This window comes from Lithobates pipiens, unplaced genomic scaffold (genome assembly GCF_037356315.1).
Source record: "Lithobates pipiens isolate NorthernLeopardFrog02 unplaced genomic scaffold, aLitPip1_a1.2 Scaffold_19, whole genome shotgun sequence".
Lineage (NCBI taxonomy): Eukaryota > Metazoa > Chordata > Amphibia > Anura > Ranidae > Lithobates > Lithobates pipiens.
In genome coordinates this window covers 1,448,554-1,465,592 of record NW_027507764.1, presented here as the reverse complement: position 1 = coordinate 1,465,592, position 17,039 = coordinate 1,448,554, and the positions used below count along the sequence as shown (strand labels likewise).

The 17,039-nt window shown below is 54.6% G+C and overlaps 1 protein-coding gene across 1 annotated transcript; it reads left to right on the top strand.

Annotated features, from left to right (window-relative positions):
- The first annotated feature begins 499 nt into the window (after positions 1–499).
- Positions 500–9,570, top strand: LOC143997890 (TBC1 domain family member 20-like). The gene is given in 9 exon segments (XM_077493716.1): positions 500–587; positions 2,399–2,644; positions 2,879–2,959; positions 3,065–3,251; positions 4,953–5,054; positions 7,220–7,361; positions 8,725–8,880; positions 8,882–8,910; positions 9,194–9,570. Coding segments are annotated over 9 exon segments (1,263 nt in total). The 3' UTR covers positions 9,426–9,570.
- Positions 9,571–17,039: the final 7,469 nt, after the last annotated feature.

Here is a 17,039-nt window from a genome sequence, read left to right as displayed (position 1 = left end):
TACTTTCCGGGCCTACCATTTCAGTTGCGAAGCCTCACACCAGCTGGTCCCAAGACGCAGGAACAGGCAGCACGCACCCCAGGCCAGGGGGGCCATGAGGTCGGGATAGTGAACCCCGGAAAAGAGACCCCACCCAATGGCGTCAGTACCTTAAATACCCCCACCCAGAATGCACAGCAAGTGAACCACTCCCACTGAACCATCTCCGAGCAAAGATGGTATCCAATGCATCCAGCCTGTTGCGTTTTCTACACTTACCGGTGGTGACAGCGACACCCACGGCCAAGTGGAAACCAGCGCAACTCAGCTGAACTGGTACAGGAACCAGAACTTTTAAATAATTAGCCTGAGCCAAACTACAGCTTCACACAACCTAAATTTAGAAAAATACACTAGCATTGGTATTAAAAATACCAGCGCTACAGAAATATCACCGGCCCTCAGTATTCGGACCCTTTGCTCGGTATTTAGTAGAAGCCCCTTGTGATGTAATACGGCCATGATGAGTCTTTTTGGGAAAGATGCAGCAAGTTTCTCACACCCGGATTTGGGGATCCTCGGCCGTTCCTCCTCGCAGATCCTCTCCAGTTCTGTCAGGTTGGATGGTAAACGTTGGTGGACGGCCATTTTTAGGTCTCTCCAGAGATGCCCAATTGGGTTTAAGTCCGGGCTCTAGCTGCACTATACAAGAACAGTCACGGAGTTGTGAAGCCGCTCCTTCGTTATATTAGCTGTGTGCTGAGGGTCATTGTCTTGTTGGAAGGTAAACCTTCGGCCCAGTCTGTGGTCCTGGAGAAGGTTTTCTTCCAGGATATCTCTGTACTTGGCCACATTCATCCTTCTTCTTTTTTTTTTTTTTTTGTTTATAGCGCAAAAAACAAAAACCTCTGAGGTGATCAAATCCCACCAAAAGAAAGTTCTGTTTGTGTGCAGCGTCGCCCGACTGTAATTGTCAGGTAACGTAATGCAGTGCCGTATCACAAAAAATGGCCAGGTCATGAAGGGGGTAAAACATTCTGGGGCTGAAGTGGTTAAAATTGCGAACATCAGTGTATCGGCAACAAACGGCGTAAATCTTACTATCTATAGGCAACACTTTAAAATGCTTTACAGGTCCCCACATTGGAGGTGCAGAGGAGGCGGGGCTCTGACTGCCCGTGATCTGATGTATGACGCATGGGAGGAGGGGGGCAATTTACCATTTTTATTTTATATTTAATAAGGGTCGGGGTGTGTGGAGGGATATAAGGAAGGTCAGGGTGCCTGGGGAGGATATAAGGAGGGTCGGGGTGCCTGGGGAGGATATAAGGAGGGTCGGGGTGTCTGGGGGGATATATAAGGAAGGTCGGGGTGTCTGGGGGGGGGATATAAGGAGGGTGTTGGGTGTCCGGGGGGATATAAGGAGGGTGTCTTGGGGGGATATAAGGAGGGTGTCTTGGGGGGGGGGGGGGGGGGGATATAAGGAGGGTGTCTTGGGGGGGGGGGGGGGATATAAGGAGGGTGTCTTGGGGGGGGGGGGGATATAAGGAGGGTGTCTTGGGGGGGGGGGGATATAAGGAGGGTGTCTTGGGGGGGGGGGGGATATAAGGAGGGTGTCTTGGGGGGGGGGGGATATAAGGAGGGTGTCTTGGGGGGGGATATAAGGAGGGTGTCTTGGGGGGGATATAAGGAGGGTGTCTTGAGGGGGATATAAGGAAGGTCGTGGTTTTTGGGGGGATATAAGGAGGGTGTCTGTATCTGGAGGTGATTTATGGAGGATGTCTGGGGGGGATATGAGGGTCGGGGTGTCTGGGGGGGATATAAGGAGGATCAAGGTGTTTGGGGGGATATAAGGAGGGTGTCTGGGTGGGATATAAGGAGGGTGTCTGGGGGGATATAAGGAGGGTCGGGGGGCTTGCGTATAAGGAGGGTCATGGTGTGTGGGGGTGATATAAGGAGGGTCAGGGTGTGGGGGGGGGGGTATAAGGAGGGTTGGGGTGTCTGGGGGGGATATAAGGAGGGTCGGGGTGTCTGGGGGGTGATATAAGGAGGGTCAGGGTGATATAAGGAGGGTTGGGGTGTCTGGGGGGGGATATAAGGAGGGTCGGGGTGCCTGGGGGGGATATAATGAGGGTCGGGGTGTCTGGGGGGTGATATGAGGGGGGTGTCGGGGGGGGGGGGGGATTTAAGGAGGGTCGGGGTGTCTGGGGGGGGATATAAGGAGGGTCGGGGTGTGTGGGGGTGATATAAGGAGGGTCGGGGTGATATAAGGAGGGTTGGGGTGTCTGGGGGGATATAAGGAGGGTCGGGTGATATAAGCAGGGTGTCGGGGGGGGAATGAGGGTCGTGGAGGGTATATAAGGAGGGTCGGGGTGTCTAGGAGGGGGTATATAAGGAGTGTGTCGGGGGGGGATATAAGGAGGGTGTCGGGGGTGTGTTGGGTTTGAATTGGACACTCCTGGTTCTGTCTCCGCAGAGCCGGCTCTCCCAGAGAAGAAGCAGAAGGCTCTCCGAATACACAAAGCATTGACCTCTGACCCCATAGACATGGACACCCTCCGGGAAGTGGCAGTGAGTGACGGCGGATTGCTCGGTCAGGAGATCCGCAGGAAGGTGTGGCCTAAACTGCTCAATATCAACGTCTTCTGCCTGCCACCCAAACCAGGTCTGTCCTTTGTCCTGATTCACCCCCCCCCCCCCCCCCCCCACCATAGACATGCTGGGTCCCCCCCCCCCCCCCCGACATGCTGAATCCTGACCCCCTCCCCCTGTAGACAGACTGGGCCCCGACCTCTACCACTACACAAGCTGTTCCCTGACTCCTCCCCCAAATAGAACACACCTTTAACGAACCCACTTAGTAATGATCATGGGATCTGGTGTGATTATTGTTTTACAGGCCCCGCCCTCCGCGCCAATCACCGGGACTATAACCAGGTGGAGATGGACGTACGGCGTTCACTTAGGAGGTTTCCAAAAGGTTTGATTTCCTGGGTTGGTCCTTCTCTCTGTGATGTCACTGGTGGAGTGGGCGGGGTTTTGTGTGTTCTGCTGACATTTAGTCGTCTCCCTTCCCCCTCTTCAGGGATGGCGGAGGGCGAGCGCTCGGTCTTACAGGGGCAGCTGACTGACATGATCCTTTATGTTCTACGCAACAACCCAGAACTCCACTATTACCAGGGCTACCACGATATCGCCGTCACCCTGCTCCTTACTGCCGGCGTGCGGATGGCAACCGCCATGCTCCAGACTCTCTCCACCCACCACCTGCGGTAGGTTCCCTCCGCCATTACTGTTTAGTGTGTTCTATGAGGGGATGGGCAAGTGAGGAGAGAAGGGGTAATGGAGGGGTCAGGTGAGGAGGGGACGAGTCATGGTGGGGTCCTGGGAAGGGTGAGGGGGGGGGGGAAAGAGTCATGGTGGGGTCCTGGGAAGGGTGAGGGGGGGGGGGGGGAAGAGTCATGGTGGGGTCCTGGGAAGGGTGAGGAGGGGACGAGTTATGGAGGGGTCCTGGGAAGGGTCAGGTGAGGAGGGGACGAGTCATGGAGGGGTCCTGGGAAGGGTCAGGTGAGGAGGGGACGAGTCATGGAGGGGTCCTGGGAAGGGTCAGGAGGGGACGAGTCATGGTGGGTTCCTGGGAAGGGTCAGGTGAGGAGGGGACGAGTCATGGAGGGGTCCTGGGAAGGGTCAGGTGAGGAGGGGACGAGTCATGGAGGGGTCCTGGGAAGGGTCAGGTGAGGAGGGGACGAGTCATGGAGGGGTCCTGGGAAGGGTCAGGTGAGGAGGGGACGAGTCATGGAGGGGTCCTGGGAAGGGTCAGGTGAGGAGGGGACGAGTCATGGAGGGGTCCTGGGAAGGGTCAGGTGAGGAGGGGACGAGTCATGGAGGGGTCCTGGGAAGGGTCAGGTGAGGAGGGGACGAGTCATGGTGGAGCCCTGGGAAGGGTCAGGTGAGGAGGGGACGAGTCCTGGTGGAGCCCTGGGAAGGGTCAGGTGAGGAGGGGACGAGTCATGGTGGGGCCCTGGGAAGGGTCAGGTGAGGAGGGGACGAGTCATGGAGGGGTCCTGGGAAGGGTCAGGAGGGGACGAGTCATGGTGGGTTCCTGGGAAGGGTCAGGTGAGGAGGGGACGAGTCATGGTGGGTTCCTGGGAAGGGTCAGGTGAGGAGGGGACGAGTCATGGTGGGTTCCTGGGAAGGGTCAGGTGAGGAGGGGACGAGTCATGGAGGGGTCCTGGGAAGGGTCAGGTGAGGAGGGGACGAGTCATGGAGGGGTCCTGGGAAGGGTCAGGTGAGGAGGGGATGAGTCATGGAGGGGTCCTGGGAAGGGTCAGGTGAGGAGGGGACGAGTCATGGTGGAGCCCTGGGAAGGGTCAGGTGAGGAGGGGACGAGTCCTGGTGGAGCCCTGGGAAGGGTCAGGTGAGGAGGGGACGAGTCATGGTGGGGCCCTGGGAAGGGTGAGGAGGGGAAGAGTCCTGGTGGGTTCCTGGGAAGGGTCAGGTGAGGAGGGGACGAGTCCTGGTGGGTTCCTGGGAAGGGTCAGGAGGGGACGAGTCCTGGTGGGGTCCTGGGAAGGGTCAGGTGAGGAGGGGACGAGTCATGGAGGGGTCCTGGGAAGGGTCAGGTGAGGAGGGGACGAGTCATGGAGGGGTCCTGGGAAGGGTCAGGTGAGGAGGGGACGAGTCATGGAGGGGTCCTGGGAAGGGTCAGGTGAGGAGGGGACGAGTCATGGAGGGGTCCTGGGAAGGGTCAGGTGATAACAGTGGGGTGCTGGGAAGAATCTAGTGAAGAGGGTACAAGTTGCAATGTGCCTCTGGGATGGGGTAGGTGATAACAGTGGGGTGCTGGGAAGTTGCGGTGTGGCTCTGGGATGGGGTAGGTGATGAGGAGATGAGTTGGGAACATGCATTGTCTGAGTATAGTGGGGTATGTACTATGATTCGGAGTTCTCCCTGACTTTTCTCTCCACCTGCAGAGACTTCATGGACCCAACGATGGATCGGACACGCCATGTCCTGAGCTATTTGATGCCTCTTGTGCAGTGTGAGAGCGCTGGACTCCATGACTTCCTCCTCCGGTATGTGTCTCAGTAAAAGCATCTCAACCACCAATCCCATGTCGGCCATATCTTCTCCTGCTGCCTATTATTACAGACGTGTCGCTCTCTCTCGGGTCGGAGGTGGGCCGTATCTTCTTCCGCTGCCTATTGATACACACGTGTCGCTCTCTCTCAGGTCGGAGGTTGGCCGTATCTTCTCCCGCTGCCTATTAATACACACGTGTCGCGCTCTCTCTCTCTCTCGGGTCAGAGGTGGGCCGTATCTTCTCCTGCTGCCTATTAATACACACGTGTCGCTCTCTCGGGTCGGAGGCGGGCCGTATCTTCTCCCGCTGCCTATTAATACACACGTGTTGCGCTCTCGCTCTCTCTCTCTCTCGAGTCGGAGGTGGGCCGTATCTTCTCCCGCTGCCTATTAATACACACGTGTCACTCTCTCGGGTCGGAGGTGGGCCGTATCTTCTCCCGCTGCCTATTAATACACACGTGTCACTCTCTCGGGTCGGAGGTCGGCCGTATCTTCTCCTGCTGCCTATTAATACACATGTGTCGCTCTCTCTCTCGGGTCGGAGGTGGGCCGTATCTTCTCCCGCTGCCTATTAATACACACGTGTCACTCTCTCTCGGGTCGGAGGTCGGCCGTATCTTCTCCCGCTGCCTATTAATACACACGTGTCACTCTCTCTCGGGTCGGAGGTCGGCCGTATCTTCTCCTGCTGCCTATTAATACACACGTGTCATTCTCTCTCTCTCGGGTCGGAGGTCGGCCGTATCTTCTCCTGCTGCCTATTAATACACACGTGTCACTCTCTCTCGGGTCGGAGGTCGGCCGTATCTTCTCCTGCTGCCTATTAATACACACGTGTCACTCTCTCGGGTCGGAGGTGGGCCGCATCTTCTCCCGCTGCCTATTAATACACACGTGTCGCTCTCTCTCTCGGGTCAGAGGTGGGCCGTATCTTCTCCTGCTGCCTATTAATACACACGTGTCGCTCTCTCGGGTCGGAGGCGGGCCGTATCTTCTCCCGCTGCCTATTAATACACACGTGTCGCTCTCTCTCTCGGGTCAGAGGTGGGCCGTATCTTCTCCTGCTGCCTATTAATACACACGTGTCGCTCTCTCGGGTCGGAGGTGGGCCGTATCTTCTCCCGCTGCCTATTAATACACACGTGTCGCTCTCTCTCAGGTCGGAGGTGGGCTGTATCTTCTCCCGCTGCCTATTAATACACACGTGTCGCTCTCTCTCGGGTCGGAGGTGGGCTGTATCTTCTCCCGCTGCCTATTAATACACACGTGTCGCTCTCTCTATCGGGTCGGAGGTGGGCTGTATCTTCTCCCGCTGCCTATTAATACACACGTGTCGCTCTCTCTCAGGTTGGAGGTGGGCTGTATCTTCTCCCGCTGCCTATTAATACACACGTGTCGCTCTCTCGGGTCAGAGGTGGGCCGTATCCTCTCCCACTGCCTATTAATAGACACGTGTCGCTCTCTCTCGGGTCGGAGGTAGGCTGTATCTTCTCCCGCTGCCTATTAACACAGACGTGTCGCTCTCTCTCAGGTCGGAGGTGGACTATATCTTCTCCCGCTGCCTATTAATAGACACGTGTCGCTCTCTTGGGTCGGAGGTGGGCCGTATCTTCTCCCGCTGCCTATTAATACACGTGTCACTCTCTCTCAGGTCGGAGGTGGGCCGTATCTTCTCCCGCTGCCTATTAATACACACGTGTCACTCTCTCTCAGGTCGGAGGTGGGCCGTATCTTCTCCCGCTGCCTATTAATACACACGTGTCGCGCTCTCTCGGGTCGGAGGTGGGCCGTATCTTCTCCCGCTGCCTATTAATACACACGTGTCGCTCTCTCTCTCTCAGGTCAGAGGTGGGCCGTATCTTCTCCCGCTGCCTATTAATACACACGTGTCACTCTCTCTCAGGTCGGAGGTGGGCCGTATCTTCTCCCGCTGCCTATTAATACACACGTGTCACTCTCTCTCAGGTCGGAGGTGGGCCGTATCTTCTCCCGCTGCCTATTAATACACACGTGTCGCGCTCTCTCGGGTCGGAGGTGGGCCGTATCTTCTCCCGCTGCCTATTAATACACACGTGTCGCTCTCTCTCTCTCAGGTCAGAGGTGGGCCGTATCTTCTCCCGCTGCCTATTAATACACACGTGTCGCTCTCTCTCAGGTCGGAGGTGGGCTGTATCTTTGCCCTGAGTTGGCTCATCACATGGTACGGACACGTTCTCAGCGACTTTCAGCAAGTTCTTCGACTATACGATTTCTTTTTGGCCTCCCACCCGCTGATGCCCGTCTACTGCGCGGCACAGGTACCGTATGTGTTGTGATTGGACGAATGCTGGGAGGTGGGTCACTGGTAAACCTGTATGCTGTGGCTTTAAGTTGGGGATTCTCTTTCATGATTGGAAGAGGGACATTCTTTGCTTGGCAGCTGCTACATGTGTTGGATAATGGGAGGCAGGGGTGTTGAGGAGGAGGAGGGGGTGGTGGGAGGCAAAGATGTTAGAGAGGGGGTGGTATTGAAGGCAGGGGTGTTGTGAGAAATAGAGATGTGGTGGTGGTTGGGAGAAAGGGGGGTGGAAGGAGGAGATGAGTAGGGGGTGGTGCGGGTGATGTAGATGTTGAGGAAAGGGTGCAGTAGGAAGTAGACATGCGGTGGATGTATGGTGAGGGGATGCGAATGGAGGCACATATGATCCAAATGTGTGATGGGAGATGTAGATGTTTGGGAGAGGGTGGGATGGATAGTCTAGATGGTGAGAGATGGAGAGGGGGTGTGGTGGGAGGGGCAGATGGGGAAGAGAGATTTAGATGTTTGGGGAGGGGGTGAGATAGAAGGCAGGGATGGTAAGAGGTGAGATAGAGAGGGAGAGTGGTGGGAGGGCTACAGTGGAAGGTGTAGATGTTGGGAAGGGGGTACGGTGGAAGGCGTAGATGTTGGGAAGGCGTAGATGTTGGGAAGGGGGTACAGTGGAAGGTGTAGATGTTGGGAAGGGGGTACGGTGGAAGGCGTAGCTGTTGGCAAGGCGGCACGGTGGAAGGCATAGCTGTTGGCAAGGGGGTACGGTGGAAGGCTTAGCTGTTGGGAAGGGGGTACGGTGGAAGGTGTAGCTGTTGGGAAGGCGTAGATGTTGGGAAGGGGGCACGGTGGAAGGCGTAGATGTTGGGAAGGCGTAGATGTTGGGAAGGGGGTACGGTGGAAGGCGTAGATGTTGGAAAGGGGGCATGGTGGAAGGCGTAGCTGTTGGGAAGGGGGTACGGTGGAAGGCGTAGCTGTTGGGAAGGGGGTACGGTGGAAGGCATAGCTGTTGGGTAGGGGGTGTGGTGGGAAGAAGACATGAGGTAGATGTGTGGTGGGGAGATGGAAAGGAGTCTGGTGGGAGGCGGAGATGGTACAGAGGCGTGATGCAGATTTTTGAGAGGGGGTGGGATGGAAGGTGGAGAAAAGGCATGGTAGGAGGAACAGATAGGGAGAGGTATGGTGGAAGATGTAGATGTATGGTGTGGAGTTCAGGAGGGTGTGTGATGGAAGGTTTGGGATGGAAGGCAGGGCTGTTGAGGGGTGTGGTGGGAGGCAGAGCTGTGGAGTGTAGTGAGATATCACTTTTGTATAGAGAAGGCTTGTATTAGAAGAGTATAGTTGGTCATATGATCTATATTCTGATCCCTCAGATGGTATTGATGAGGGAGGAGGAGATATTACAATGTGATTGTGACATGCCCTCCATCCATCAGCTTCTTTCCAACATCCCCCCTCACTTCCCCTATGAGACCCTCATCTCCCGGACCCACGCCTTCTTCCAGAAACACCCACCATGTGAAGTGGAGAGACCAGGCCTCACTCCAGAGACTCAAGAGGTATGTGACATGGAGTGCGTGGAGTCTAATAATGAATGGGTGTGGCCAGCAGTGGTGTTAACATCTGTGCTGTATAACCATAGGATGGCAGTATCATTGGCGGTCTACATTGTAGTACTGTGTATGACTACAGGGAGCAGTGATTTAGAAGATGTATACAGTACTGTGTGTGACCACAGGGGGCAGTGTTATAGAAGGTTTATACAGTACTGTGTGTGACCACAGGGGGGCAGTATACACAGTTACACTCTTTTGTCTAATAGTCTTTTCTGGCATGTTTCAGCATTTCAGCCGCCTCGTTCCGCTCCCTGCAGATCTCGGCCTCGCAGCAACGTCCAGATTCCATGCTTCGTCAGCAGAATCCTCCAGAATCAGACATTGTGTCCTTGCACTCCCAGAATACCTTGGTGAAATTAGCAGTGTGGGGTCTGTCTGCCTCCTTGGGGGCAGCGGCTCTGGCCGTTACTCAAACGGCTCTGGAATGGGGCCCGGAGCTTCTGTTGGGACTTTTTTGACCTCCGTTACAGAGGAGGGGAGCTATGGTTGTGACCTTGGAAGGATCAGAGGAGATGGACTTCATAAGGAAACAAGGATACTTGATGAGGACATCATAGGAAAGAATGGGAGGGGTACGGACATCAGAGGGAAGGATGGGGGTGTACGGACATTGGAGGGAAGGATGGGAGGGTACGGACATCATAGGGAAGAATCGGTGGGTGCAGACATCGGAGGGAAGGATGGGGGGTGTACTTGACATCGGAGGGAAGGATGGGGGGTGTACTTGACATCGGAGGGAAGGATGGGGGGTGTACTTGACAGCGGAGGGAAGGATGGGGGGTGTACTTGACATCGGAGGGAAGGATGGGGGGTGTACTTGACATCGGAGGGAAGGATGGGGGGTGTACTTGACATCGGAGGGAAGGATGGGGGGTGTACTTGACATCGGAGGGAAGGATGGGGGGTGTACTTGACATCGGAGGGAAGGATGGGGGGTGTACTTGACATCGGAGGGAAGGATGGGGGGTGTACTTGACATCGGAGGGAAGGATGGGGGGTGTACTTGACATCGGAGGGAAGGATGGGGGGTGTACTTGACATCGGAGGGAAGGATGGGGGGTGTACTTGACATCGGAGGGAAGGATGGGGGGTGTACTTGACATCGGAGGGAAGGATGGGGGGTGTACTTGACATCGGAGGGAAGGATGGGGGGTGTACTTGACATCGGAGGGAAGGATGGGGGGTGTACTTGACATCGGAGGGAAGGATGGGGGGGTGTACTTGACATCGGAGGGAAGGATGGGGGGGTGTACTTGACATCGGAGGGAAAGATGGGGGGGTGTACTTGACATCGGAGGGAAATATGGGGGGTGTACTTGACATCGGAGGGAAGGATGGGAGGGGTACGGACATCGGAGGGAAGGATGGGAGGGGTACGGACATCGGAGGGAAGGATGGGGGGTGCACGGACATCATAGGGAAGGATGGGGGGTGCACGGACATCATAGGGAAGGATGGGGGGTGCACGGACATCATAGGGAAGGATGGGGGGTGCACGGACATCGGAGGGAAGGATGGGGGGGGGGGGCACGGACATCGGAGGGAAGGATGGGAGGGGTAAGGAAATCGGAGGGAAGGATGGGAGGGGTAAGGAAATCGGAGGGAAGGATGGGAGGGGTAAGGAAATCGGAGGGAAGGATGGGAGGGGTAAGGACATCGGAGGGAAGGATGGGAGGGGTAAGGACATCATAGGGAAGGGTGGGAGGGTTACAGACATCGGAGGGAAGGATTGGGGCGTACTGACATCGGAGGGAAGGATCAGTGGGTGCGGTACGGACATCGGAGGGAAGGATGGGATTGGTACGGACATCGGATGGGAAGGATCGGGGGTGTACAGACATCGGAGGGAAGGAGGGGGTACGGACATCGGAGGGAAGGATCAGTGCGTGCGGTACGGTCATCGGAGGGAAGGATGGGAGGGGTACGGACATCGGAGGGAAGGATGGGAGGGGTAAGGGCATCGGATGGAAGGATCGGAGGGAAGGATCGGAGGGTAAGGACATCAGAGGGAAGAATGGGAGGGGTACGGACATCGGAGGGAAGGCTCGGGGTGTACGGACATCGGATGGAAGGATCGGGGGTGTACGGACATCGGAGGGAAGGCTCGGGGGTGTACGGACATCGGATGGAAGGATCGGAGGGTACGGACATCGGAGGGAAGGATGGGAGGGGTAAGGGCATCGGATGGAAGGATCGGAGGGTAAGGACATCAGAGGGAAGAATGGGAGGGGTACGGACATCGGAGGGAAGGCTCGGGGTGTACGGACATCGGATGGAAGGATCGGGGTTGTACGGACATCGGAGGGAAGGCTCGGGGGTGTACGGACATCGGATGGAAGGATCGGAGGGTACGGACATCGGAGGGAAGGATGGGAGGGTTACAGACATCCGAGGGAAGGATGGGAGGGTTACAGACATCCGAGGGAAGGATGGGAGGGTTACAGACATCCGAGGGAAGGATGGGAGGGTTACGGACATCGGAGGGAAGGATGGGAGGGTTACGGACATCGGAGGGAAGGATGGGAGGGGTACGGACATTGGAGGGAAGGATCGGGGTGCTCGGACATCGGAGGGAAATTAGGACATTTCAGCTTTTTGCACTTTATTTCGGATGAGTCACATGTGACAGTTCCTATTTTTGCCCTCCCGCTTGCCCCGCCTCTATTGGTCACATGACAGCAGACGCCATTTTTGTAGGGCAGTTTGGGTGTTTGGTGGCATTTCGGAGGACGGGATCGGTTTTCTTAGTGACGTGCCATGGTATCGCCTATTATGCCGTACAATGTCTGTGGTTTTCTATTTATAATTATTTATAGCATGCGTCATTATTCAATGTACATTTGTGTCTTTCATGTCAATTGTTTTTATAAATAAAGATATTGTGCATTTGTCTCTGCTATCATTGCGAGTCATCCCCCCCCCCCCCCCCCCCCGAGGTAACTACACAGCTACTGCTGGAAAGAAGAATGACCGCAGGGGCATTGGAACGGGGAAGGAACTGGCACAGCGGCCACCAGTCTCCCGCTGGCTATACGCTGAGAAATCAATGTCTTTATCCAGAGAGAAAATTTCCATCTGGGAATAGGAGAGGCTCATCCAGATCTCTGACCTACGGCTGTCTGCGGGGAGGAATGGTACCCGGACCCCATACTGGACATGCAGGGAGGGCCTGTAATGGTGCTGTTCAGCACTGCATAATTGGACCCTGTGCAATGATATATTGCCATGTGAACCAGCAGAGTACTATACAGGTCCAAGGCAGCGATCCCCAGCTGGGTAGTAGAGTCCCCGAAGTTTGGACCCACCTTGGGGCCCTGCATTGTGGAATGGTGAGTGTTCTGGGTCTGAGAACGCTTATGCTTGCATCTCCTGGACATATGGCCTAATATAGACTCTCCCTCTCTTTTTAGGAATGTGGGTCACTGGCACAGAAGGTTGTTTTTCTTGGGGGGGCGGGCAGCGGGCATAATGCACCCCATATTAAGAGGGCAGCACAGCACACAGGTGTATGCCCCTTTATCCTCTCTGCAGACTTGGACTGCTGGTTCAGGAAGGCTTATATTATTATGGTCAGTAGGCCATGTCTCAGCGACGGGAGAGAAGAGGATCCAGATGCAGAAGGTTCCTAGATTCCCTTATCAGGCAGGGGAGAATCTGGACACCACTCCATTTACCCCGGGGGGGGGGTCACCTAGTTCCACACACCTTCAACTCCCTCCAATTGCCTTGACTTTCCACTATCACAGAGTCGCCTTCCTCCAGCTCTGTTGTGTCAAGGGAGGAATTCTCATCTGCTGATGCCGGGCTGCAACACCAGCTCTCCCAAATCCTTTCCGGTTTGGATCTTCTTGGTCGCAAGTAAGAACATTCTCCTCCACCCTCTTCGAAGACGGAGGAAGGGCCAGGCGGTGGAAGGGGAATCTAAGGGGATGCAGAAATTTCTTCCTCCGAAGAATCCCAAGGGTCCAGTTTTATCTCCAACCCAGAAGGCCATTATGGGGGGGGGGGGTTTTCATGGAAGTGGCCTGGACCAACTTAAAATGAGTTTCCTGAATCTTCTGTCAGAAAGATTACAAGATTGGGACCATAGGCCTGCCGCAGTATCCCCAGTCTTTCCAGTACATCCCCCTATTACAGGTTGTGTTATACGCAGACTGGGCCACCTCGTGGGTTCAATGGAGGAGGTCCCATTATTCAAGGGTGCGTCCTTTCGAATCCTGCAGGCCTTGTTTTAAAGCCTCTTTCGCACTTACGGTGGCAGCATTGCAGTTGTAGGAGTGCATCAAAGCCTTAAGATTTTCATCACGTCGGGTGCTACGGGCTAGAGACCCTGACCATGAGGATACTGAGGCGGGCAGATAATTGGAGTGCCCTTAGCTTCTGGATGTATACCTCAAAGCAGGGGTAGGCAACCTGAGGCCCTCCAGCTGTTTCAGAACTACAAGCCCCATCATGCCTCTGGGAGTAATTGTAACTGCCAGCCTTGCAATGCCTCATGGGAAAGCTGGAGGGCTACTGGTTGCCTACCCCCGCCTTAAACAACTATCTTGTTCGAGCATCTTGTTGGTGCCCATGCCTAGGATCTTATGGCTGAAGTGTTGGTCATCAGAATTGCTTTAACCACTTGCTTACCGGGCACTTAAACCCCCCTCCTGCCCAGACCAATTTTCAGCTTTCAGCGCTGATGCACTTTGAATGACAATTACGCGGTCATACAACACTGTACCCAAATGACATTTTTATCATTTTTTCCCCACAAATAGAGCTTTATTTTGGTGGTATTTAATTACAGCTGGGAGTTTTATTTTTTGCTAAACAAACAAAAGATGCAGTTTGTTCTTAGTTTGTTATAAAATTTTGCAAACAGGTCATTTTTCTCCTTCATTGAAATGCGCTGAGGAAGCGGCACTGGTGGGCACTGATAGGCTGCACTGGTGGGCACTGATAGGCTGCACTGGTGGGCACTGATAGGCACAGTTAAGGCGGCACTGTTGGGCAAAGATGGCACTGATGGGTGGCACTAAGGGGCACTGATAGGTACCACTGATAGATGGGACTGATGGGTGCTGGTAGATGACACTGATGGGCACGGATATGTGGCACTGGGGTGCAGCACTGTTGTTGAGGCAGATTTTGGGCTCTGATAGGTGGCACTGTGGGCACTGATGGGTGGCACTTTTTTTATTAGGTGGCACTGGCAGGGGGCAGGTTGGCACTGATAAGCTGGCCGTGATCGGGACTGATGTCCTGATCACGGCCGCCGGTGATTGGCTGTTTTTTTTTCTCCTCGTGCTGTCAGCGCGAGGAGGAAAAATAGCCGATTACCGGCTCTGTTGTGTCACATGATCAGCTGTCATTGGCTGACAGCTGATCACGTGGTAAGGGGTCGGGATTGACCCTTTGCTCCGATCCGTGATCAGGCGAGCCTCAGACTCGCTGTTCACAGAGCGAGGCCCTCAGGGGGCGCGCAGGCCACTCGTGCACGGGATGACGTCAATAGACGTAGTCCCAGCAAAGCAGGTCCGTGCTGTAGCCGTCATTCGGCTATAGCGCGGATCTCAAGCGATTAAAAAGCAGGTGGAACACTTAACTTTTCAAGGGGAAGGTTTGTTGGGTCCTGCTCTGGATGACAACATCCTAACCACTGTGGTCATGAATACCCTGTTGCCGCTTAAAAAAGAAGTCCCACCTACTTACAAAATTCATTCCTTTTACCAACCACAAGCCTCGGGCTCCAAGCTCTAGTCCTACTTCTGCAAAACTACATGGACTCCAAAGCCCCCTGAGCCAGGAGACAAGTCCTCCTCGCAATGAAGGTGCGCCCCGGTGGAATGGGGGGGGTGTTTGCAGGCCTTCCCAAAAGTATGGCAGAGGGACATTGCGGAGGAGTGGGACCACAACACAGGGCTTGATTTCCTAAAGGTAAAAGGACTGTGAAGTTGCTCCAGAGCTTAGTAAAGGAGGTGAAGGTTTTTTTTCTCTAAGCCAGTGATGGAGAACCTCGGCACCCCAGATGTTTTGAAACTACATTTCCCATGATGCTCAACTACACTGCAGAGTGCATGAGCATCATGGGAAATGTAGTTCCAAAACATCTGGGGCACCGAGGTTCTCCATCACCGCTCTAAGCGCTGGAGCAAAGTGCTCAGTCTATTTGTCTTTAGTAAATCAACCCTTAAATGCCTCGAAGTTACAAGCTGGAATTTCAGAGCCTTTATATCCACCATGACCATAAGTCCTTTATACTTTTCAAATGTTTCTTTGAATACACAATTTTTTATTTTTTAAGCTTTTAAAGCGGGAGTCCGCCGGGACTCCGCGTTTTTTTGTTTTTTTAAAAGCCAGCAGCTACAAATACTGCAGCTGCTGACTTTTAAAATAGTGACACTTACCTGTCCAGCGCGCCCGCGATGTCGGCACCCGAAGCCGATCTCTAGGTCGTCTGTCGGGTCCTGCCGCCGCCATCTTGGGTATGGGAATCAGGAAATGGAGCCTTTCGGCTTCATTTCCCGGTTCCCTACTGCGCATGCGCGAATCGCGCTGCGCAATAAGGATGGTCCCCGCTGCCTCTGGGATCTGTGTGTTTCCCAGCAGGCAGCGGGGCACTTGCGGGAAGGGGCGGGCACTTGCGGAAAGGGGCGTAAGTTACGCCCCTTTCCGCAGAGAGCTATCCCGGAAGCGGGTGCAGTTACCTGGATTATCCAGGTAACTGCACCCCCCTCCCCCCTGAAAGGTGCCGATTGTGGCACCGGAGGGGGGGAGGGTTCCGATGAGCGGAAGGTCCACTTTAGGGTGGACCTCCGCTTTAATCATCTGTTGTCTCGGGGAGTGATCGCCCCAGGCCAAGAGAGCAAAACATTTAACGATTTCTAGTCAAACCTCTTCATGGTTCCACAGCCAAATGGTGACGTTTCTCCATCCTAGATCTCCAAAGATGCCAAAAGTTCCTCCAAGTACAGAAGTTGTGGATGGAACCGGCGTGGTCAGTGGTTGCCTCCATCCAGGAGGGAGACTTGCTGGACATGGTCCAACTGAGAGTGATCCTACCCCAGGTACAATGCCTCGCTTTGACAACTTGGGTGGAGTTACTTGGAACTTAAACCCATCTACTCCTACTTTGTGTGAGGGTTCTGGAGAAGATGGTAGATTGGTTTTCAGACGGCCCCTTTTTTTGCCTCGTTTCATTCCAGGCCCCTCCCACTGAATATCACGTGGACATGGGACAGGAGGGGTAAGACTATCCGATACGGTTAGGGCTCTTTCACATGGGGGGCAGTAAAAAACATTTACCACTTCCGGGCTCCCACCTAAGTGCTGACATTACATCCTGGCGGGGCTATACTGCTATCTTTGCAATTTGCAGAGTTCGGTGGGAGGCTCGGCTCGGCTCGGCTCGGCTCGGGGGTTGTGCTCCAATTTTCTTATACTACAAATCCCCAATGATTTTAAAACGCAAAAAACAAAACGTCCTGGAGGCAGCAGGATCCGCCTCCTGAACACCCGACCGTCGCTGCTCTACCTTTCTGAAAAGCGATCCACCTTGGTCACCAGAACCACATGGTCACCAAGAGTCCACTGAGTTGCCCTTTGCATCACAGTCCACAGAGATCCCTTTTACATCAGAGTCTGCAGTATTCCCTCTTACAGTGTAAGGGGGAACTCTGCAGACACTGATGTAAAGGGCAACTCTAATGTAAGGGGGTCTCTGGTAACCAGCGTCCACCCGCTCCTTACACAAGAGTCTACAGAGTTCCCCTTACATCAGAATCTGCAGGATTCTCCCTTACAATGCGAGGGGGGACTCTGTGGACCTTGATGTAAAGGGAAACTCTGATGTAACAGGGTCTCTGGTCACCAAAGCCCACCCTCCCCTTACACAAGAGTCTACAGAGTTCCCCTTAATTCAGAATCTGCAGGATTCCCCCTTACAATGCAAGGGGGAATTCTGTGGACCTTGATGTAAAGGGAAACTCTGATGTAAGGGGGGCTCTGGTCTCCAAAGCCCACCTTTCCCTTTACACAAGAGTCTACAGAGTTCCCCTTACATCAGAATATGCAGGATTCCCCTTTAC